The following is a 22683-nucleotide window of genomic DNA, read 5'->3' on the forward strand; positions in this document are numbered from 1 at the left end:
AAATGAAAAGTGTAGGAGGCATTAAATAATCACAAATTGAACAGATAACTAATTAAATCAGTTTAACGTTGCCACACTGGATGATGCTGGGTTACATAAATTTAGAAAAACATGATCATAAAAGATTAAAAATAGCCAGCTGATTGTCACCTAACGGTTCTAAGCAGTGTAGTAATTATCTCTATGCAAGAATTAGTATAGTACTTCCGTTGACTATAAACTCATCCCACGATTACATTCACACATTCTTTGCATGCCACTCCATTCAGTTTCAGTTGTACCAAACCCAGACATACCAAGCTCGCATTCACAGAAGTCGGTTTCGTCACCTGTTTTCTGACGAAACTTATCCTACAAAAGCAAAACCAACATGTCATGTAATCAGTCTTCATTCAATTCTAACACTCACAGAGGTCGTATAAGCCATATAATGACCTCCAGGAAGCTCTGCAGACCTCCAAAAACCATTTTGATTTGCTTATACAACAACAAAAACAACAATACTGTTCATTTCATGTTAAAACATTACCAGCCTGTATCCTGACATTTAACTTGCAATGCGGACAAACTGCAATCTCAACATTTTTTTAGGCCTAGGGAGGAGCTCACTCTCAAGACTACGTCCTCTGAGATCCAGGTGTCATTATGACTTAGACTCAGGAGCTGCGCTAACCACCCAAAAGCTGGGATTTTATGAGCTGGTAAGGGCAGATTGTTGATTTATTCAAACAGATATATTAGAGATATATTTCTCTAACGTAATAATCAATAACGCTATGACTCCTGTCAGATTCACAGAAATTGTTTACATGTTGCCTAAAAACGTGCTTTCCTCGTGTTGAGTGCTCATGTACTTTTCTTTGTCAAAATTCTTCCTTGTGTTCTTAGTGAGACAGCAGGAAAAACAGAACATTATCAATGATGGCAGGTAATAATACCAACAATCATAAAACTAAAACCCTCTGAGGAGCGAACAAATTCTATATATTAAGAAAAAGCATCTTTCCAGCTCTGTTATAACTATCCTACCTTCTTTTTATCTCTGTAGATCATGGAAACCCTTGCAGTGCAGAGGATGCCACCTACTGCATGAATGGAGGGACATGTTATAAAATATCTTCCATGGACACACTTTCTTGTGTGTAAGTTTATTGAAATCAATCAGTGTTTTTAATTGTCTTAGAAAAAAAAAATCTTAATGTAAAAAAATATGGACACTACCCAACCTGGCAATGTTGTTTGTGAATTTGCAAATATTTGTGCAACGCTATCTGCCTGCAGGTGCAACCCAAACTACAAAGGCAGCAGATGTGAACAGTTCCAGCTCGGAGTCACACAGCCCATTTCAGATGAGGCTGGTTTAATTGCAGCTGTGATTGTCATTACTCTCCTTATCTTGATAGTGCTGGGATTTATTGTCTACTACATACGCAAGTAAGTACATTGTGGTTTTAGGTAAACACTCTCAAAGCATCTGTAAGTAGCACCAGGACGTCTTTGTATTACTGTACATACTTTCTAAGCTTATAACCATTACTTACCACCACACAGGATGCGAAAAGCGAAGGAACAGAGACAACAGAACCACAACCAAGAATACTGGAAGGTACAATCAAGAGCATGATCCTTCCTTCTGATTTGATTTGGTGGTGCATTTGATGGTTTCAGGAACGAATTGTGAGAAGTGTCATTTATCTTGTCATGCTATCTGAGGTTTCGAAAATGACTTTGAAAAAAGCTAAAAAAAAGAAAAAAAATGAGAGTGAAAAACTACTGCACTGACCTTAAAGGGCAAATTGACGAGTGTCACACCACCATTGCTCTGATGTTAAATCACATTTCACCTTGTCAAAACATATTAAAGTGCAGTTTAAGTGTGACTTTTTAAAATTTGTGGCAATTGTGGGATTATAAACTAAGTTTCTGTATGTTATTAGAAAATATTTTGCATTTGTAAATATATTCCATCATTTTTTTAAAATGATTTGAATGTGTGATTTCTGGTGACATGCCATTACACACTCTTATTTACTTGTGAGACGTTAACGCACTAGTAATTCTTCCTCTTCAATGCTTCATTCCAAACCTCCACTCTTAACCTAATCTCACATCTAATCACATCTCTTAAAGTATAATTGCTCATTGAGGTGTCCTGGACCAGTCAGTGAGATCTCACTTTACAAAGATGTCAGCACTTTGCAGTTTTTAAAACTTAAAACTGGATCCCACAATGCTGGACACATGCATGAACACACATGCATGTGTGTAGGGGTCTGTATAATTAGCTTATCCCAAGCTATTCATCGGTGTCCTTAAATCTAACAAAAACAGGGCACGGGTGATCCCAGGAGTTTTATGAGAATGGTGTCACCAAATTGGCTTCAATTTGCTGCACAGAGGAGGAAATCCAAACTTGTTGGACTGCATTTCCCATAGTTTGTATTTGTTAACAAATTAAAAAAATAAATAAATAAATAAAAAAAAATGTGTGGGCAGAAACAACATTGTAAATGCTGACTGAATGGTTTCACTTTAGAATTCTTGCCAGCATTAGGTCAGGACTGACACTGTGGCTGTTGATATTGGTATTTTAAAAATGCTACAGTGAAACCATTAGAGAGTAAAAAATATGTAGTCAGTGTCCCCCCCCCCTCCTCTTTAAGGAAATATCTGTATATAGACAGCCGTAAAAGGAAGAGAATACGCAAAGCTGATTTAAATAAATTGTGAGTGAAATGTTTTTTACTTAAAAGTAGTAATTTATTTAAAAAAAATGTTCTGGATTGACGTGTTACGTTTTAAAGAGAATTGAACTGCCTTCTATATAAATCCAAGAAACTTGTATCAGAGTCTGTTTTGGGGGGAGGCGGGGACTGCTTCCGTCTAGTGGCAGAATGTCTTCCTTACTTTAATGCTGTAATTGAGAAAATGCTTAATGTAAATAAACTCAAAACATTTATATAAATGGATACTTAAGACTAATTTTATTTCCTTAAAGTTCAGACACATTGAAAAGCTCTATCAAAATGACACAAGATCACAAAGTTTTCTTGCAGGTAAACTCACACACCTGTGTAAACAGTTCTACTTCCTTCTGGCATTATCAAACTCCTTCGCAATTTTCAGTGCAGTGTTGTTGAGTCCCACGGACTGCATGTTAGCAATGATGGTGACCACCACCCCCTGTGGGAGGATTGGGGTCTGTCCTTGGCACTGGTCAATCTCTTCGCTGGGTAACACCAGGAGGACACTGCTAGCGCCCACAGCACTTCCTGTGTGTGATACATAGTGTCTGCGCTTCCTGCACTGGCCATATTTTTGCACCTTCTCCACTACCAACCAGCCTTGAGCATACAGTCCGTCCTTATCCCAGCTGGCTTCAGTCCCATCAACTGGTGCCCAAAGCTCTATCGCTGTTTTGGGTTTGAGAAATCCAGGAAGTAAGCCGTTAGTATCCTGCAAGTGAGCCACCTGGTAGCTGTAAAGCAGAGCATTTCCAAAGAGCAGCAGGTTTCCCACAGTGGAAAGAAAACCACCTCCTGCCCACTTGTAGGAGTTGTCTACGTACGGGCAATTCACAACACGTCCGCGCTTGTTGTGATGATAAAACCTGTGGAATCGCATAGACAGGTAGTACAAACTCACTGCTATACCTCATCAAAAAAAACCCCAAACAAGCATGAGCATCATGTTTTTAAGGCAATTTGGACATAACTTGAGACTGGAGATTATACACTACCTAGAGCGGTTGTAAATAATAGGGTCATTCTCATCGGGCACTGTATTGAGCATTCCCAGCTCGCGGAACATATCCATCATGACGTCCAGGAATCGCCGACCAGCAGCCCGCTCCACAACAGCACTAAGCAGTGTGAAGGCATGAGTGGAGTACAGAAAGGTTGTGCCTGCATGCATGGAGTAAAACATACATCTCATCAAGATGTTAGCATTGTAACTGTGAATACAGAGAAACAACGAAATAAAGTTTGAGCTTTACCAGGTTTGAAAATGAGGGGGTCATTCTTAAAAAGGTCCAAAGACTGAATGACACTTTCAAAGTTGTCCTTTAAGTAGTACTCCTCGTGCTCAAACTCTTTTTTCTTCTTGGTGTTCTGATCTGTTGCGGCTTTGTTGTCTTTGCTTTCAGATGAGCTCTTTTCATTCTCTTTTTCTTTAACCGGGGGCTTTAAAAGTCGCTTGGCTTTCTCTTTGTCCTCCTTCACTTTCTTTGCATCTTTCTCATAATGCCGAATACCACTCAGGTGGGACAGAAGCATACGTGAGGTTATTGTGACCTTAAAAACAATACAAACCAAACAAATAGATAAACACTGCGAATGCTAGAAGAACGAGATACTGCATGTCATTTTTTTTTTTGCAGTATTTGAAATTGCTTACGTCTTGCCCATCAAACTGTTTTTGGGGAAACTGTGGGACATATTTCTGGACTGGGGCATCAAGATCTAGTTTCCCCTCCTCGCACAGTCGTGCAGCAGCTGCAGAGGTGAGGGGCTTACTGATGCTGGCGATTCTCATCACCGTTTCTGGCGTGCATGGGACACGATTCTCCAAATCAGCATAACCAATTCCTAAATTAGATAAAGTGTTTTAAAAAGTCATAAGAATGGCAATGCATTTTTAGGGAAATGTACTGGTGTTTACAGATGACTCATTAACCTAATAAATTATATATTTTAAAACATTCTGCAGTAAGGAAACTGAACACAGACCCTTTAAATGTATCTTTTTTTTTAGCACTGCAACAAAGCACAATTTAAATACAATCTATGATAAATATGCAGAAATACTAATACAAGCAGATACCAGTGGGCTACCTCCAGTTGAGTCAAAAGCAGCTACATGCTTTGACCTAAAATGTCTGTTTTGAGCCACTCAGAGCCTGCCAACAGTGACAATAGCAACAATAACAAATTTTAGGACTTGCTGCCATTCTTGTACAACAACTGTTAACCTTTTTAACCTTTAGCCAGTGTTACATTACTGTTAAAACATTTGTAACAGTGTCTATTTTTACATATTTAAAGTGCACTCCATGATTCAGTAGCTTGTAGTATCACCTTTAGTTGGTCTGTCACATTATTCTGGAGGAATTCGGACCCACACTTTATTAAAACTTTGCTTCAGTTCATTGATGTTTGTGGGGATTAATTTATCTACTACTCTCCTAAGGTCCTGCCACAGCATTTTAGTCATACTCAGGTATGGACTTTGACTGATTTGTTCAGCCATTCTGTTGTAGATTTGCCGCTGTGCTTGGGATCATTGTCCTATCACATGACTCAGTTTGCCCCAAGCTTTAGCTGTCAGACAGATGGACTCCCATTTGACTTTGGTATATAGAGGAGCTCATGGCTGAATCAGTGCCTGCAAGGTGCCTAAGTCCTGTGCCTTGATAGCTGGTATGGGGCGTTTGTGTTGATATGCTGTTTGTTTTTTGCCAAACATCTCCACGTTGGTCTGATCTGTATAAAGGACATAGTTCCACATGCCATGTTTTTGTTTGTTTGTTTTTTTTAGAGAGAAGAGGCTCCTGAAACCCTGTCCAAACAAGACATATTTGCTTATTTTTTTCTAATTATACTGACATGAACTTTAACATGCTAACTGAAGCCTATAGGGCTCACACTGCTCACACTTGCTGATAATCAGTGAGTGTGCATTTGCATTTGACTAGCACCACCTAGCTGTGAGTTATCCATGTAATTCAAATGGAAGCAGTAAGGCTGTATTTAGTTTTTCAGTCCTGTAAAACAATCCAGCGCTCAAGGGGTTAATAATAATGGTTTCCACTGACCATTATTACACAATTTTGTTCTCAACAAATTACAGTGTATGGTAGGATATATTTTAAGACTTACCATTTCATTCATCAACATCCGATGTGTGCGCGCTCCCTTATTTATTTAATTTATATTTTAAAGCAAAAGTGTACACACCGGAGGTACCGAAATGAGCCCTAGTTTGTTCTCAGAATCGTATGGGAGAATGTTATTCTCTTTTCTATAATAGCAGTCGTTATTTCAGCTGTTTTTCTGTGCGGTCATGTCATGTTTGTGTTGGATCAGCTGTTTTTGAATCACACTTTGAGCAAAACTTTTGTAAACTCCCTACACTAAAAATGTGGGACACTGTGCATGTGGGAATTGCGGGATGGGATGAAAATAGTGCGATGCATGGTCACAAACCTTCACACCAGACCTCAGCCCCATCCACAGAGACGCCAACTACCACTCCCGGAGCACCGACCTCATCCTGCCAACACACAAACACACCGAGTTGCTACAGGTGGGCTTCGGGTTAATAAGACAGCGCAAAAGGACACTAGTCAATCAATTACAAAGCAAGTTATAAGCCTACCTCTGTGCCTACCTTTATCCGCTCCACAAGGTCTCTGCTAACTTTTATAGCATCTTTGTATCGATCCGTCTTCTCTGCTCTCGTAACTTTAACATCGCAGAAACTGCTGGCACCGTCGCTGCTGTATTTCAGCCCGACAGCTAAAGCGATCCCCACTCCAACCCCATACATCCAAATCGTGGACTTTAACCGGTATTTACGAAAGGCTGGTCCTCCCACATATCGCCTTTGTTGCTGAATAAAAATACTATCTGACTTCTGCTGCTGCCTGGCTCGCGCTCCTGCACGCGGGGTCGTCACAGGCGACTCGCGCGCTGCTAACATGCTGCATTTGGTACAAAAAGTACTTTGCCTGGACAAAAACAAACGCAACATCGTGAGAAAGCACTCCTTCTTTGTCGGCGACAAGTGGCTCCAGTCAATGATCTGCTCACCGTTACCAACAGCTTGTTTACTTCCTGTACGCGTCCTCGTTCGGAACGCCTCGAACAAGACCAAATAAATCAAATCATGATTCAAAGAACGTTGATCGAGGGGAATAGGGCAGGGTTTGTAGCTAGAGGTGAGACCAATGACTTTTATACAGTCATTGGGTGAGACCAGGGAACATAAAACCTTGTCCTTGAACAATATCAGCATTTATTGACGTGTGTACTGTGTATGTTGGCCTACTCAGTGCTAACAATACTACAACAAATCACACAAAGACAAGCACACAGCAGCAGGGATATTCATTTAGAGAAATAAATGCTAAAAACACAGTTTATTCTGTAGATTAACTTTACTAATAATGACACAAACAATCAAATAAATAAGTAAAAGTAAAAAACCTGGCTTTCAGACGAGAAAGTGCTGTACATAGGTTGTTGTAACTCTGTGCAGCAACTTGCTGGCAGCTGGACACCATTAATTTACTGGAAACAACTGTTTATAGTAACTTCAAATCAAATCAAATCAAAATGTATTTATATAGCACATTTTTAAGACCGAAGTACACCAAAGTGCTTTCCAGTAAAATCACAATACAGATAAAATCACAGTAAAATATAAAGTTACTTAAAGTTAAAGTTACTTTAAGTTACAGTAAAGTTGCTAACTTTACTGTAAACACTTTTTACATCATGCTACAACTGCATTTACAGTAAAGTCGCTGGTAGTAATTTGCTGTATTATCTACAGCAAATATGCTGTAAATTAAATGTATGATAGCTTTCAGTTATTTAATTTATAGTAATTGAATTATGGGATCTCATGTGAATTAAATTTACAGTAACAGACTTGTAGCTGGATGTCAGTAAGTTAACATAGAATTTACAGCAACTTGTTTACACAACTTTTTACAAGGTGTGTTATTATCATGGGTAAATCCTGATCTCCCAGCAGTTAACGTGGGATTGTAGGGTATTCAGTACCCCGTTTTGATTTTGGGGATTGGGCTAACCAGCTAATATTGGTTTGGCAGTTTTGAAAAGCTGATGCTGAACAGTGCTTTCTAAACATAATTTGTTTAACATAATTTGATATTTAGATGAAGTGAAGTCATCGTTCTTAATATGCATTTCATTAATATACAAATGCATTTGCTTAAAAAAACACAGACACACATGAACAGACAGTGGGGAGCATTCCATCTGCAGTGTCTAAGAATGCCAACCCATATAACCACAATAGGCCTACATACACAAGCTAGAGACCAAACTTCAGGTTTGTGCAACCGCATTGAGAATAAACTCTGGCTCTCTTTCTCTCTCACCCACACACAGACCCTTATCTTTCCACTGCTGTAGCAGCAAAGGAATGTCAGTGGGCTTGCCAGTTATTTAACTGCTGCAAGCACAGTGTTCTGTGCCAACATAAACTAGTGACTAATATATTAATCGTACTGTATGTGCATATAGTACGTGAAAGTTAATTTTATTTTTCAACTTTAACTTCACTGATATCTATCAAGTAAAGTGAAGTACTTCGCATACTATATAGTACACTCACCAGCCACTTTGTTAGGTACTTATGTTCAACTGCTTAACACCAAAAGTTAAGTCACATAGCAGCAATTTACTGCATTTAGACATACAGATAGGATGACAAGGCTACCTGCTTAAGTTAATATCAAACATCAGAATGGGTTTCACAGTGATTTAAGTGACTTTGAACGTGGCATGGTTGTTGGTGCCAGATGTGCTAGTCTGAATATTTCCAAAACTACCAAACTACTGAGGTTTTCCCACACAACTATCTCTAGGGCTTTCCGAAAATGGGCCAAAAATGAGAAAAGATCCAGTAAGCTGCAGTTCTCTGAGTGAAAATGCCTTTGTTTATGTCAGAGGTCAGAGGCCAATGGCCTGACTACTTTGAGCTGATAGGAAGCCAACAGTAATTCAAATAACTAATTGTTACAGCCAAGGTTGTTAGGATGCCTGGGTCGTCGACCCAGGGCTTTTGAGTTTATATTATTTATACTGTCTAGTTTTTGGTTTCTTTGAGTTCTATCTAATGGCTTATGTCTCTGTCTTCTTTAGTTGCTCTGTCTCCCCTATCACCTGCATCCCCTTGTCTAGTTCGTGTCTATGTGTATCTTAAGTTCCTATATCCCCGTGTTCAGTCAGTGTTTGTGTCTGCCCTGTTCCCACGTCTCTGTTCCCTTTTGTTATAGTGCCTGCCCGTGAGTCTGTGTTATGTTTCCTGTTTTACTTTGAAAGTCCATGTCTGATGTTAATGTGTCTGGTTTTGCTTCCCCCTTGTCTCGTTAGGCCTGATTTGCCCCAGCTGTGTTTCCCTCCTGTTACCCATTCCCTGATTGCTCCCTCTGTGTATTTAAGCCCTGTGTTTCTTGGTGTCTGTGTTGCGATCTACCGTTTACTTTGCTGTGTGTTCTGTCATTGCTCTGGTTTAAGGTTGTTTTGAGCCTTTTTCAGTTATGTTATATTTTGAGTACTTAATTAAAGCCTTTTTGAGTTCACGTCTGTCTCCGGAGTCTGCACCTTGGGTCCTATTCCTGCCTGCACACAGCCGCACCTAACAAAGGTATGCAGACGAGTATCTCTGAATATACATCACGCTGAATCTCGAAGCAGATGGGCTACAGCAGCAATAGAAGATTGGAAAAATATTACCTGGTCTTGATTTCTGCTGTAATAGAACAATAACATGAAAGCATGATTCTATCCTTCCTTGTATCAGCAGTTCAGTCTTGGGTTGTTGGTGTAATGGTGTGGGGAATATTTTCTTGGTACACTATCGGCTCCTTAATATCAACTGAGCATCATTTAAATGCCGCAATATTGTTGCCGACCATGTCCCTCCATTTATGACCACAGTGTACTCATCTTCTGATGACTGGTTCCAGGAGGACAAAGCTCCATGTCACAATATTCAAATCCTCTCAAACTGGTTTCTTGAACATGATAATGTACTCAAATGGCATTCACAGTCACCAGATCTCAGTCCAATAGAGCACCCTTGGGATGGCAGATTCTCATAATGGATGTGCAGCCAATAAATCTGCAACAATTGTGTGATGCTATCATGGGATCATGGACCAAAATCTCTTAACCGACAACAAATGCTGTTTCCAGCATCTTGTTGAGTCTATGCCACGAAGAATTAAGGCAAAATACTATCCAACCCAGTACTAGCACAGTGTACCTATAAAGTGTCCAGTGAGTGTATATCTGATGTTTTATTGTAAAATTATTATAGTTTGTTGGATCAATTATTTAGAAGATTTCAGAGGGTAAATGACTGAACTGAACAAATATAGTAGCTGTTTTGGGTGAGCTGGAGTGAACCAAAGAAACACATTACAATGCTTTTGAACAGATGGCAGTCAAACTGAGGCCCAAGGAAAAGAAACAAGAGAGAGAAGTTTTGAAAATGCTGCAAAATTAATAGATTTATTTAATTTTTAGCTATTTGAAAAATGTAATACATTTTACATATGGAAAGATAAAATAAAATCTATTAAATAAGCTTTCTCTTTTCTTTTGCACTGCAATCAAGCTTCATTCAACTACAGGTCACCTCTGACGAACAAAACAAAGTCTACGTATGTACCACAAACAAAGTTACAAAACTTTCAAAACATGCTTTTATTTATATTTATATTTTTTACATTTTAGATATGATGACACTTGAGACGTCTACATTAAAACAATGCTAGAACAAAGCACTACCGGTACACCAAAAATCATACTATACAGACAAAATGAAACAATTTTGAACCTTGGTTTTAAACAACAACAACAAAAAGGGCTGAAGTCTTGTGCCATTTCTTTAACATTACAGTAGCACCAGTATACATACTGACAGTGACTGTCAGGGTATACATACACTTGTGATGACTTTCATGTGTATATTCACTGGGGTGTAATGACGCTTCTTTAACATAGTTTGTTGTATGCGTAATGCTGAGGTTTTACTAAGTGCAAAATTTCTCCACTTTGTCCTTTGGTATGTGCATGATCAAGGCAGAATGCTACGTACCAGATCAGCTTAAATGCAGTTGTAGAAAACGATCTTGTAACCAATGGTACTTGGTCAATGGTCATTTCACCAGATGACTTGTCAAAAAAAAAAAAATCAAGGATTGCAAAAGGCAAAGATAAAAACTGGCTTGCGAAAACAACCGTGTTTCTCAGTTTAGGCTTCATGAGAGGGAATGGTTAAGCGTTACTTCCCCTTTGAGTTCTGCTGAAGGCAGGACGATGCAATAAGAATAGCATCTGGCTGTTTGTTCTCCACCATTGGCAAGGTACGAGAAGAAGGGGTTTACGGTAAGCAAGGTGCAAATACATAAAGCCAAAACCACAGTGTATGTGTGTGTGAGGGGCAAGGGGAGGGGTCAGACCGTGCTTTCACAAATTATTCAGTTCCATTAGAGTCTGGTCCAGCATCTGGTGCATTTCGAGGTTCTCTTCTTTAGCTTGTGATACTTTCTCTGTTAGAACAATCAAAATGAAAACATTTTAATGTCACACAAGCACACACAAGTGAGTCAGCTGGTTAGCTTGTATTAATAATCAAGCTGGCTACATTATTCAGGTCAGTTGGTAAATCTGAGTGCTTTTTAACCCGACCTGCACAGCACTGACAGCAAACAGAAACACACAGAATAGCAAGCAGTCATGCAGATTACAAATACACTGCAACTGACACAGAACACACAGCAACAGTATACAGGTAGATTATTATAGTGTTGGTTATAACAGTTTATTAATGCCAAACTAAAGGTTAGAAAATTATATGTAATTAAAGATAATCCCTGATTTTTACGGTTTCAAATACACTTCCACCAGCAGCGACACAGACACATCGAGCAGCACAGGCATCGTACTCGGGCAATGCAAACGGAAGAGCTCTGGAGCTTACGCTGGATCCGATTGTCATACGCACACCGAAAGCAAAACCGCAGTGAACGGAACAAACGCATGAACAAGTTAGTCCTCATTCAAGGCCACGCGAAGTTCATTAGAGAGAAGGCGGTTTTTCTCAAGTTGATGGTAGAGGCGATCTTTGCAGTCAGAAAGCAAGTTGAAAAAACAGAGAGAATAGGAAATCAGAGGAAAACAGGAAAAGAGAAAGTGGAATACCCTTTGACATCTACCTTCTCTAGAAAGGAGCACCGAGAGATTGGTTTAATCTTTCTAAAAGGTCTAAATAGCCATAATAATAGATGATATTACAAAATAAAGTATTTTGATGGTTCCTGCTTTTGCTTTTTGTCTGCAAGAGGCGAGCCAGGGCTGTGCATAGAATAAGAAACAGAAGATAGAGCATTGTGACAAAAAAAGAACCAAAGATCTAAATCCTAAAATGGACCCATTTAAGTTGAAAAATGAAGAAACAGAAAAATAAATCATGAATTCAATCACTACTCTGTCTTGATTATTCACTCAGTTTCCTGTAAGTATCTTTAATGTGGCTGCTAAACCTCAGCCAGTCTTTAGGCCAAATTTGGTTTCATGCTCACTCCTGCTAATCTTGATCTCTCACAATTTATGGCAATGACTTTAATACAAAGAGTCTGAATGTGTCATGGTGTATTTATTTAAATATATGACAAGATACCATATATCATACAAAGCCTGTTTGTCATAATCACTGATGTCAGTCAGTTTCATCCAATATTTCATCGTCAGATGAGGTTCCACAACTCTTACATACTGTTCTGCACGCCAACCATTACTCTACGTTGCCACAGTCTTGCTGATAACAGCCCAACACCAATTACCACCAGCTCAAACATCCTTCCTGCCAATTACTCCCATCACAATACTACATGTTCAAAAGTGCTTGCATGCATCAGTCAACTAGACTCAGCTTTCAGTCAAGTATCTACAGATGCTGGAGGTTTCTGTGCTTTCAGTATTGCTGTGATATTCCTATTATATCAGCTTCACAGAAAAGAAAAACTTTGGACGAAGAAGAAAATGAGCATCGACTGAAATCCATAAAACTACACCAAGGAAGAGTGAGGACCTAGTGGTTTGTTGAGATGCAAGGAAAAAAAAAAGAAGAGAAAATGATTCAATAACATAACTTAAAATCAAGGCTTCCTGGTTTTATTAGAGCCAGTGAAAAATAAATATGAATGAAAAATAAAAAGGACAGAGAAAAGAGATACAGCTTTACATAGAAGGAAGGACGTTTATTTTTTTTACACAACGCAGAAAGATTCTAGGATTCTGTACAAGTGATGGGATGCAAGTAATGTTGACATGAAGACATGAGGGGGAAAGGGAAGCAAAGACAGAGAGGGAAGGTGGGGAAAAATGGAGAAAAGGCTGGAGAGAGCAGACAGATGCTGCTCAGCCGGCAGGAGGCGTCTTTGATGAGGTGTAAACAATTTATCTGTGTGGAAGAGAAGAAGTAGAGTGAACCTGGGGGGAGCAGGAGGGGGACCTACGGAAATGTAAAATGCCAACCAAAATACACCAGACACACGGGAGTCACGGAAGGGCACCACAAAAACCACAATGCACAGTGTAAATGCATACTGTGCATTGGAAAACACTTGCAAACACACACACACACTGAAGGGTTGGGGCAAGTCCTTCCTGTGATTACATCAACACCTTCCTGCTACATCACGAGGTGCAGCGCTCAACTGACAGACAGTTGTGGCTCTCATCTTTACACACTGGGAATTTTACTTAGGAAAAACTGTGGGCTCAGCCACACTGGTGCTACGCTATGGCCTCTTCTCCTCACCTGGTATATTGACATAGCAAAGGAGGGTATCACAAACACATGTGTGGGCCTTTCTTCTCAACGGAAGTAGACCATATTAGTAGAAATGGGGACACTACATGTAACCATGAGGATCAGCATGTAAACCAGTTTCAGTGAAAAAAAAAATCATTATTGCAGTTTTTGTCAATCAACAAATGCTTGCATGCATTGCTTAAGAAGTGAAAATGTCCAACGATATTACAATGGGCATTTGAACATAAACTCATAAAAGAATCTAAATATTATCATGCTGCGTTCTGCTCATGCATGAACTGACTTCATTCGTTTTTTTCTGTACTCTCAAATGTCAAAGATACTGACACAAAAGGCATACAGTATCATCATAAGGACACAATTAAAGACAGGATTATCTATTACAGGAGCAGCTCAAGTACAGAGGGAACAAATTTCTGTTTTAAGACTTGAAACTTTATATAAAAAAGGAATTTTAGTATAGATGAGATGTTTAGTTCTAGTGAGCATGTAAAATAATAAATGAGGGAGACAAAAGAGGTGAGACATTTGATGTGTAGGTAACACAGGTGCAGGCCAGAGGCGAGAGAGGGGGCATGATGGTGGAAACAAGCAGGTACGGCAAGTAGAAAAATTACATGGAAGTCATGTCGTTGAGGGCGTGGTCCAGCTCCTCGCTGATGGCCTTGTACTTCAGTTTCTGGGCATACAACTCATCTATTGGTGGGCCAGGAGTGAAAGGTGCATGTTGGGGGTGGGGCGGGAGGTAGGGCGGTGATTGAAAGCAAAAGGTGGAGGAGGAACATGACACAAGGAGGTGGAAGGTGAAGCATCCAGACCATTTGCAGGACAGGGAAGGAAAAAAAAACATGGAGAGAGGACAGAAAAACGAGGGGGGAAAAAAGGAAACAAAGTTACACCAGAAAGACAGAGTGGATGTGCAGCAGATCTAAGGTTAGATTCTTCAGCACCATTGAGAAATGGGCTGTATTTCACTGCAATGTGGTGCTTATAAGACTAAATCAACACCTAAGCCTGATATCGCTGCTTAACTTTAAAACCACCCATTCCTAACTGGAACTGAAAAAAGCAACCAACTAAATGTAATAGTGAAAGAATAAGAAGTACCAAAATAGAAATAAGATGCTGTCTGAAAAAAAAAGAGAAGATGAAACAGGATAGAGTTCAAAAAGAAATGTGAAAAAGGGACCTAGGAGATTTTTTGAAACACTTACCCAAAACACTTCCAATGATACAATAAACATTGGAAAAATAATCATAGTAGCATTCTGGGTTTGGAGGCAGAAAAGCAAGCAAACAAAAAACCCCAAAAAGCATACCTTCCAGGTCATCAATGGTCTTCTCAAGCTTGGCTACTGATCTCTCAGCGAACTCAGCACGAGTCTCAGCCTGCATTACAGAGACAGATTCAGAAGTCAGTCCAACACTTGATGTGGAAACTTGTGTAAATTATCCTGGTGTGAGCCTAAAACACCAGATGGGGCATTGTGAAACTGTACCTCCTTCAGCTTGTCAGTGAGGACCTTGATCTCCTCCTCATACTTATCCTCCTTCTGTGAGTACTGTGGGTCAAAAACAACAACAGCTATAAGGAATCGCAAACATGTGCGTTGAGATAAATACTTTCACTGCATTTATAGAAATGAGTAAAAAAAAAAACAGAAGTGAAGAGGCTCTTCTGCGCCCCATCCATCAAGTCTGCAGGGGAGCTGCAAGGGTTTGACAGCATGCAGTCGCCCGGAAGGATGGCACGTACCTTCTCAGCCTGTGCCTCCAGTGACTTCAGGTTGTTGGTCACAGTTTTCAACTCTTCCTCAAGCTCAGAGCATTTGCTGGTGTTTTAGGGGATAAAGTTGCCAAGGACGAGTAGGAAAAAGGAGGGAGACGACGATGGACAGATCCGGAGGTAGACACAAATAAAAAGGTGGAGGGAAAAAGAAGGAAGGAGGGGGAGAGGAAACAAAATAATAAATAAAAACTACAGGGTTTTAACAAGGAGGGAACGCCAAGTACCTCAAAAGTGCCTTAACAGAGCAGGAATGTGAGAAAACACAGTAGCAGTGTGTTTTTTATCTGTTTGGATTGAAATATCATGCTTTTCTGTGGTGTTATTCTTGCACAGCCCCTGCCATGTTAGGCATGAAACAGTCTAATTGCACTTGGAATTAAAGAGCACAATGAAGGAGAGGAGCAAGCACAGCAAGCAAAGCAGTGAGAAGAGCCACTCAGAGATACAAGTGTGTTATGCTTTCTGTTTGCAGTACCTGTATGACTGTGGAGTCTAGTGATTTCATGCTTTGCTCCAAAACCCTTAGCTCATCCTCCACTCTTCGAGCACGCCTGTTAGTGGGTGTGGCGCGCATGTGCAAGCCAAAACCATTCAAACCACGAGGGGCATGCAAATAATCAGCACATACAGTAAGAACACAGGGCACACTGTTCAAATGGAAACAACTACTAGACTTTTAAATGTTAGCGCTCGAAGCTTCCTGAGTATTTCAATTCCAGCATACGTGCAAGTTTAAGCAAAGATTTTGTGTGTGAAAAAAAAGGCAAAAGGACTTACCCTTCTGACAGCTCAGCGCGCTCCTCTGTACGCTCCAGATCACCCTCAATGATGACCAGTTTACGGGCAACCTTTTGGTGTAGCACAACAACGTTTTTAGAAAAAAGAACCATGAAATGACTGTGAGACAGTTAGCACTGGGTTACATCCAGCCCAGAGTGTTTCACCCGCTTACGATTATCCTTGCAACTCCAATTCTGGTGAATTATAAACAAGGTTTAAAGGATACAGGACATATTACAAACTTTCCAGTGAAAATTCAAGTGTTATAACTGGGTAAAAACAAGTTTAACAGAATGAAGAGCTCAGGGTTGTTATAACTGAATTAACGTCTGTTGCAGAGCTATCAATTTCAAAGCTAAATGCTTAAAAAAAACTCGCCTCCTCATATTTGCGGTCAGCCTCCTCAGCGATGTGTTTGGCCTCTTTCAGCTGGATCTCCTGCAGCTCCATCTTCTCCTCGTCCTTCATGGCCCTGTTCTCAATGACCTTCATGCCTCTGTGTGCGGGAACAGTCAAAGAATGTTAAGAATTAAGTGGTGAGACCTGACAGACTTCCTGCAGTTTTCCCTGAGGACCCATATGTGGTTAAATAGTAGTGCTGGCAAGTAAATCTTTAATGTGCTCCTAAGGTGAATACCTAAATGTTTTCCGATATTAAAAAAGAGCAGAGGCACTTCTACAAAGGAGTGGAAACATGTTCACATGGCCTGTTTACCTCCCTGTTTGAGCCTGAGCTGCCTCACAAAACTCACCTCTCACTCTCATCAGCAGCCTTCTCAGCCTCCTCCAGCTTGGTCAGAGCAGTAGCCAGACGCTCCTGAGCACGATCCAACTCCTCCTCAACCAGCTGGATACGTCTGTTAAGGGAAGCGACCTCTCCCTCAGCCTAAGGAAAGAAGAAACATCATGTCGGGAGATTGTTTTTGCGGGTATGCTCAACAAATCAGTCACATATAGCACAACAAGAAAGTCGGTCCAAAGAAAGCAACCGGTGAATGTATTTGTTTATTAGAGTAGGTGTCGCCACCATTGTTTTTATGCCCACTGAGAGAGTGTAATCGTGGTTGTTCTGAAGTGTTATCTGTGAGCCACCTGTTGGGAAAAGCCCTCCCACCAGGCCTACTCCTCATTGACTATGTATAATGATAATTTCCCCAAACTAACATAAGGCTGAATGCCGCGCCTCATTACTGAGCTCCCCTGAGAGGACATTAACAAGGCTCAAGTCAAAAGGGCCTGGCACAATTAATGAATTCTGAAAATGACTGCTTGCATTGTACAGCTACAAAGTAGGCTCCCTGGGGTTTGAAACATCTAAGTGTAATTTATCTGGTCATCAGTGTAAGCTATGGAATCTTGTGTTAAATGAGGTGGTATCTTTGCAGAAAAGCTGATATACACGAGCACACATTGAAAAAAAAGGTGGGTCTTTTTATGATTATTCAAACGTGTAGCTACTTCTGCTTTCTGACACTGCTCAGCAGGGATCAAGACCTGCACTGGTGTCACTGAAAAGCGGATATTCGGCAGAAGCCTGCACACGAGGCAAAAGTCTTTTCAGAAGCTTTCCCCTGCAGCCTTAGGTTAAAGTGTGCAGCGCTGGGCCAGAATGCACTGGATGTTTTTAAAGCATGATGAGGAAGTTTCTAATGACCTATAAACCCATTAGTGGTCACTACTATTTCTAATACATTATAGTTTGTCAACATTAATTACAAGCTGTTACACTAAGCCTGAGATTAACTCTGACTGCTGCGAGCCTGTGCACTAAGATTTATTTCCCGTATAGATAACTACCGCTATGTTCTGTTGCTCGTTGCTGTGAAACTATATTGTCCTTATAAGGGCAAGTCAAAGAGCAAAAGCTGACAGAGCACACTGGCACCTTCAAATGTTGCCACAGTGGTAGTTTCCTGGTTGCTGAAAATACTTTATTCAAATGTGTGGCCTGCTCCTGGTTGGGCTGGAGCAATGAATTAAAGGATCGCAATATATATATATATATATATATATATATATATATATATATAAACAGTCAGGTTTACCGGTAAAGGAAATGCAAGTGAACTCGTTTAAGGAGATGAGACAATACAATGGCACAAAGTGCCACAGTTGCTGCTGAGCCAACAGGGCATCAGCGGCCTAACGTTGCCAATTAGAGGCGCTTATCCAGGAGCAGCGGGCTATCAAAGCTTCATCTGAGACTTGCGGTGGCACACGGAGAGCCAAGTAAAAGCTCAGCTTCCAGCACTGGGGTGGGTCAAGAGCAATCCCGCTATCTCACTGTGTATCAATTCAAACTATGGCCCTACATGAACTCTACACAAGTGCACAGGAAATGATACAGAGAGAGAGAGACAAAAAGGAGGCAATTGTGCGCTCGCAGGTAGGCTCTAAGCGCGGTAAACATGCTTACTTGTTCCCTGGCTTTCCTGTGCGCAAGCAACTCCTTCTGTAATCTCTCGGCTCTGTCTTCAGCACCGTCTGCCTGCTCTTGTAAGGATTTGATCTTTCGTTTCACTGCATCCAGCGATGTCACTCCTGCCATTGTTTATGTACCGTTGTATATACTTAGATATATAATATAAAAAACAGGACTACACTTTTGCGCTGCAGCACAGTTTCCGAGAATTTCACCAGGAACGAAGTGACGTCCTTGGTTGTGCAGAGGGCTGCGTGAAGAGAGGCGAAAGAGTGCGCAAGCCTTCTGGAGACGCACTGTGCAGTGAATGTATTTACCAGGAAGTACGGTGATTTCAAAAGAAGCATGAAAAAATAACCGGTATCCTGCGGGGTTGTGCAAAACTTTAGACCGCGATAACATGCTGCACTGCCACTATAAAATAATAAAATGTAATAAAATGTAAAAGTTACAAAATACCAATGCTGTTTAATGACGTGAGCACACCCAGACCCACACACAACGGAGCGTACTCGTAGCGTACACTGTGCTACAGCCCCCTCTGCGGGTCAGCCGCGAGCAGTACATACGTGGCAGTGAAATGTTTTGGAGAGTGCAGGACATTCAATAAGTCTTCACTGGCTACAGTAATTACAGGCTGCCGTTGAAACTTTGCAAATATCACGGAACAACCAATCCTAAAATATGTAAGGGAAAAACAAGTCCATAAAACACAAGTAGTAGTTAAAGTTACTCGAACAACCCACAAACTATCTGGTAAATATCTTTTTCTTTTGGGGTGGGGGTGGGGGGGCACCACAATACGCTTTCTATAGGGAATGAAATGTCCAATCAAATACGAGCTGAGAAGACTCAATTACTCAATTGACTTTTGACCCACTTTGGCCTAACCACCCACCCACCCCCTACTTTGAGATCCAATTAAAAGATTATTACAGCTTGTTTCCCCTCTGCAACCGGATTCGTCTGATTGAGTTTTATAAGCAAACGTCTCTATCTGCCGAACTTGATGTTGGCCGTCACCTCTTGTCATTCGAGGGACCCCTGTCGTAAAAACCTAACTTTATGAGGCCATTAAGATGACAAAATCTAAATTCTTTACATAATTTATTTTATTTATTTATTTATTTATTTTTGTCACGCATTTATTACCAAGGGGATAAAACAGTGGGGCAACAAAACAAAGTTTTCTTCTTCTTTTTAAAAGAACTTTTTATTCAATCGAGAGAAAAAATGCTGCAGCTTTCTTTTCCTTTCTTTTTTCCTTTTTAATTTGTGTGCTGCCCAAGACTTTTTGATAGGGAACCGTTTTTTCCTTTGGTCAGCAAAGAGCGCAGCACGCAGATGTGAGCTCTATCTTGACCATATATAGCAGTGGGCTATATTTATCTAGGCGCTTGAGCTTTTTGGGAAGGCTGTGAGTTCAGTCTGCATGACTTATCGCTCTGAAAAGACCTAAAAGGCGGAGATCACGGTCCACAAACACGAGAGATTGTTACAAATTTGTACAGAAATACCGACGAGGCTCCAGGGGAGGATGGACTGAGTTTAAACATAGATGTTTTGAAAGTGCTATATTTGAACAATTAAACCGACTTTCTTTGGACTGTGATTGTGCGTGTGACAATTCAAGAAACGACAGTTCCAACTACGGGTCTAAATGGTTGATTAAAAACAAACAAACAAACAAATAAATAAAAGTTTGTAGTGTATCAGCTTTGGGGAAAAACCCATCCACAGATTGGAGCAGTGGTGGTGAACTGTCGCTTCCCTCAGAGGTGGCAGAATGAAGATGTGGGGTAGCGTGTAGGAATGGTGCCATTGTAAATCCCTTCCTTACTTACATCGGTGGCTTTCTTCTCAGCCAGCTCAAGTTTCTCCTGGGCATCTTTAAGAGCCTCGGAGTACTTGTCCAACTCATCCTCAGTTCCCTTCAGTTTCTTCTGCAGAGCTACCAAATCGTCCTCAAGCTGAGTTTCAGTGCAGGACAGTTTCAGGGGTGATCAGCGGAGGGTCGGAGTTGCGTGAGCGCGCACAGGCGCAAAAGCGCATACACACAGAGAAGAGAGAGAGACAGGGGACAGCACACGGAAAAGAAAGAGACAGGAGAAAAGTTAGGGAAGCCCATGCACTTCAGGATCAGATACCTTGGTGGCGACCTCCTCAGCAGTCAGCAGCTTTTCTTCAGCTGTTTGGAACTCCTCAAGCACTTTATCTCTTTCGTCCTCAGTTATACGCAATTTCTTTTCCATCTCTCTTATATCGTCCTCTAACTTCACATGCATATGAACAAATTATACAGTTAAACAGAATATAACAGAAACATGCAGTTTTCAACGATCAAGTGACATTTCTCTTAAATTGACTTAATCAAAAATGATTTCTGGGTTATATGGTTTATGGGTTACATCAACAGTTGCTAAAACAGTGGAGAGGATGATTTCTTTTTTATCATTCTTCAAAAATGACATTAAAAATGCAAAAAAATGTTTAAAGGATGGATTATTCTTAATTTTAATCCTTAACTGGGATTATCCATGAAAATAATTAATCCGTTTTAAGGAGGCGGTCCATTTAAACTGGTATTCCTGCATTTTTACTGCATCTTTCGGGTTTTCCCACAAAAGGAAGAAGGACAAAAAAACAGCCGACCTGTTTGCTTCTGTCCTCTGCTGCTTTCTTGTCTGACTCGGCCTGCTCAGCTCTGTCCAAGGCATTCTCCTTGTCGAGCTTGAGCATCTGCATCTTCTTCTTAATGGCATCCATGGCTGCTTAGTGTTGTTCGGCGGCACCGACAAAACGTCCAACGGAAAACCAAGGATAGAGTGGGAGAGGGGCTGGGGCGTCTGTGCCTAACTGAACGCTAAGCTGGAGTGCAGGCTCTGCCTGACTTTGCACTGTCAAATATGTACTTTCAAGGTGGTGGTGGTGGGGGAGTGACTGGATTCCTTTGGACATCCAATACTTTTTGGGAGGAGGCGTGTGTGGGTGCTCCGGCGTTTTTTTAAGGATCTGCTTGACTATTCGTTGCTCCTATACATCTGAGACGCCTTTATATGGGGTGTGACGAGTATGGGTATGCTCCCACGGAAAGGGTTCCTGCCATTTAATGTCAGAGAAGATGCAGAAAAAGACTGTTTACGTTTGCGTTAACGCCCCGGTCACCCATTTAAAAGCAACATGCAGCCTCTGTCTCTGAATTGAGTGGCCTGCACTTTCCCAAAGTTTCTGAAAGTTGGCATATGTTTAATTTGCAAGGAAATTACGTTTTCTGGCCTTATTTCACAGTGGCAGTGCCTTCCTGTTTTCCTGCATCTCTTCTTACTTTGGAAAAGCTGGGAGAGGGACCAGAGCCAGCTGCAGAACAAGCTTTTGTCACCGTGTAGTCTATGGTAGCTCTTTATCTCTGCCTGAGTATGTTTGGGTGGCTGAGTGTAAGTTCGCTTGGAATATGCTGTAGTGGCTCTCTGTGATATGAGATGCTTTTGGTTAGCCACGCAAGCCCTAGAGGCATTGTTCACAGTCTAGGGGGCTCAACAGAGGGAAGTGTTTACCTGATAATGTATCAGATATCCCTCATGTAAACCGTTGATGTGTCATTTGTCTGGCATCACAGCATCCTGGCAGCTTTGTACTTCAATAAGAGCGGCTAAGTCACTGATCGGCTTGTGATTTGTGACATGTTTACTGTTTTAAAAACTAATGAAGAAGACAATTTCACATCATATTGCATATTTATTACTAGCCTTACTAAATTTAAGCAATTATTATTCAATGCGATTATAACAATATGCCTAACAGAAATTATATCAAGTAATGATCCCTCTGCAGTAACTTAGTGAAAAGTCAAAGCACACTACGGTGACTGAGGACACTCCAAGTGTCTTTTAGTCTTCTCAAGGATATTTTTAGGATCGACTTTTCTTCCATGCACCTGCCTTAGTCTGTAATGGATCCAAGACACTGTGCCAAGAGTGGAAGGTCTAAAGGCATTAGATATGTCTCTTAAAATAATCGCTGTCTTGCTCAGGCTTTGGCCTGTTTTATAGAATATTGTTGCTATGCTTAGCAGACTGAATAAAAGAAATAA

General features: G+C 40.7%; 3 protein-coding genes across 11 annotated transcripts; 1 reads left to right on the forward strand and 2 right to left on the reverse strand.

The window, feature by feature from the left end:
- Positions 1-591: 591 nt before the first annotated feature.
- On the forward strand, positions 592-2969 carry LOC102306002 (pro-neuregulin-4, membrane-bound isoform). The gene is made up of 5 exons (XM_005928709.2): positions 592-701; positions 889-928; positions 1049-1142; positions 1282-1434; positions 1552-2969. The coding sequence occupies exons 2-5, from the start codon at positions 919-921 to the stop codon at positions 1622-1624; spliced, it is 330 nt and encodes a 109-aa protein (XP_005928771.1). The 5' UTR covers positions 592-701; positions 889-918; the 3' UTR covers positions 1625-2969.
- On the reverse strand, positions 2811-6969 carry lactb (lactamase, beta). 3 transcript variants are annotated; one of them, XM_042223554.1, is made up of 7 exons: positions 6379-6969; positions 6207-6273; positions 4399-4589; positions 3998-4295; positions 3740-3905; positions 3071-3610; positions 2811-2914 (listed from the first exon to the last, which is right to left on the reverse strand). In XM_042223554.1, the coding sequence occupies exons 1-6, from the start codon at positions 6751-6753 to the stop codon at positions 3085-3087; spliced, it is 1623 nt and encodes a 540-aa protein (XP_042079488.1). In that variant the 5' UTR covers positions 6754-6969; the 3' UTR covers positions 2811-2914; positions 3071-3084. The 3 variants fall into 3 exon arrangements, with proteins under 3 accessions (XP_042079488.1, XP_014191116.1, XP_005928770.1); XM_014335630.2 differs by lacking the exon at positions 2811-2914 and having other exon boundaries at positions 2972-3610; positions 6379-6964; XM_005928708.3 differs by lacking the exon at positions 2811-2914 and having other exon boundaries at positions 2972-3610; positions 6391-6955.
- A 3974-nt stretch (positions 6970-10943) lies between these two features.
- Positions 10944-21505, reverse strand: tpm1 (tropomyosin 1 (alpha)). Of its 7 annotated transcripts, none has more exons than XM_042223555.1 (10): positions 21246-21504; positions 20741-20866; positions 20438-20563; positions 16924-17057; positions 16550-16667; positions 16169-16239; positions 15359-15434; positions 15102-15164; positions 14922-14991; positions 10944-11314 (listed from the first exon to the last, which is right to left on the reverse strand). In XM_042223555.1, exons 1-10 carry the CDS (start codon positions 21357-21359, stop codon positions 11232-11234), a joined length of 981 nt encoding a protein of 326 aa, XP_042079489.1. In that variant the 5' UTR covers positions 21360-21504; the 3' UTR covers positions 10944-11231. The 7 variants fall into 7 exon arrangements, with proteins under 7 accessions (XP_042079489.1, XP_005928778.1, XP_005928776.1 ...); XM_005928712.3 differs by lacking the exons at positions 10944-11314; positions 20741-20866 and adding exons at positions 12881-13227; positions 14220-14298 and having other exon boundaries at positions 21246-21496; XM_005928716.3 differs by lacking the exon at positions 20438-20563 and having other exon boundaries at positions 21246-21505.
- Positions 21506-22683: the final 1178 nt, after the last annotated feature.

Source organism: Haplochromis burtoni, unplaced genomic scaffold (genome assembly GCF_018398535.1).
Source record: "Haplochromis burtoni strain Fernald_Lab_line unplaced genomic scaffold, NCSU_Asbu1 Contig_114, whole genome shotgun sequence".
NCBI lineage: Eukaryota > Metazoa > Chordata > Actinopteri > Cichliformes > Cichlidae > Haplochromis > Haplochromis burtoni.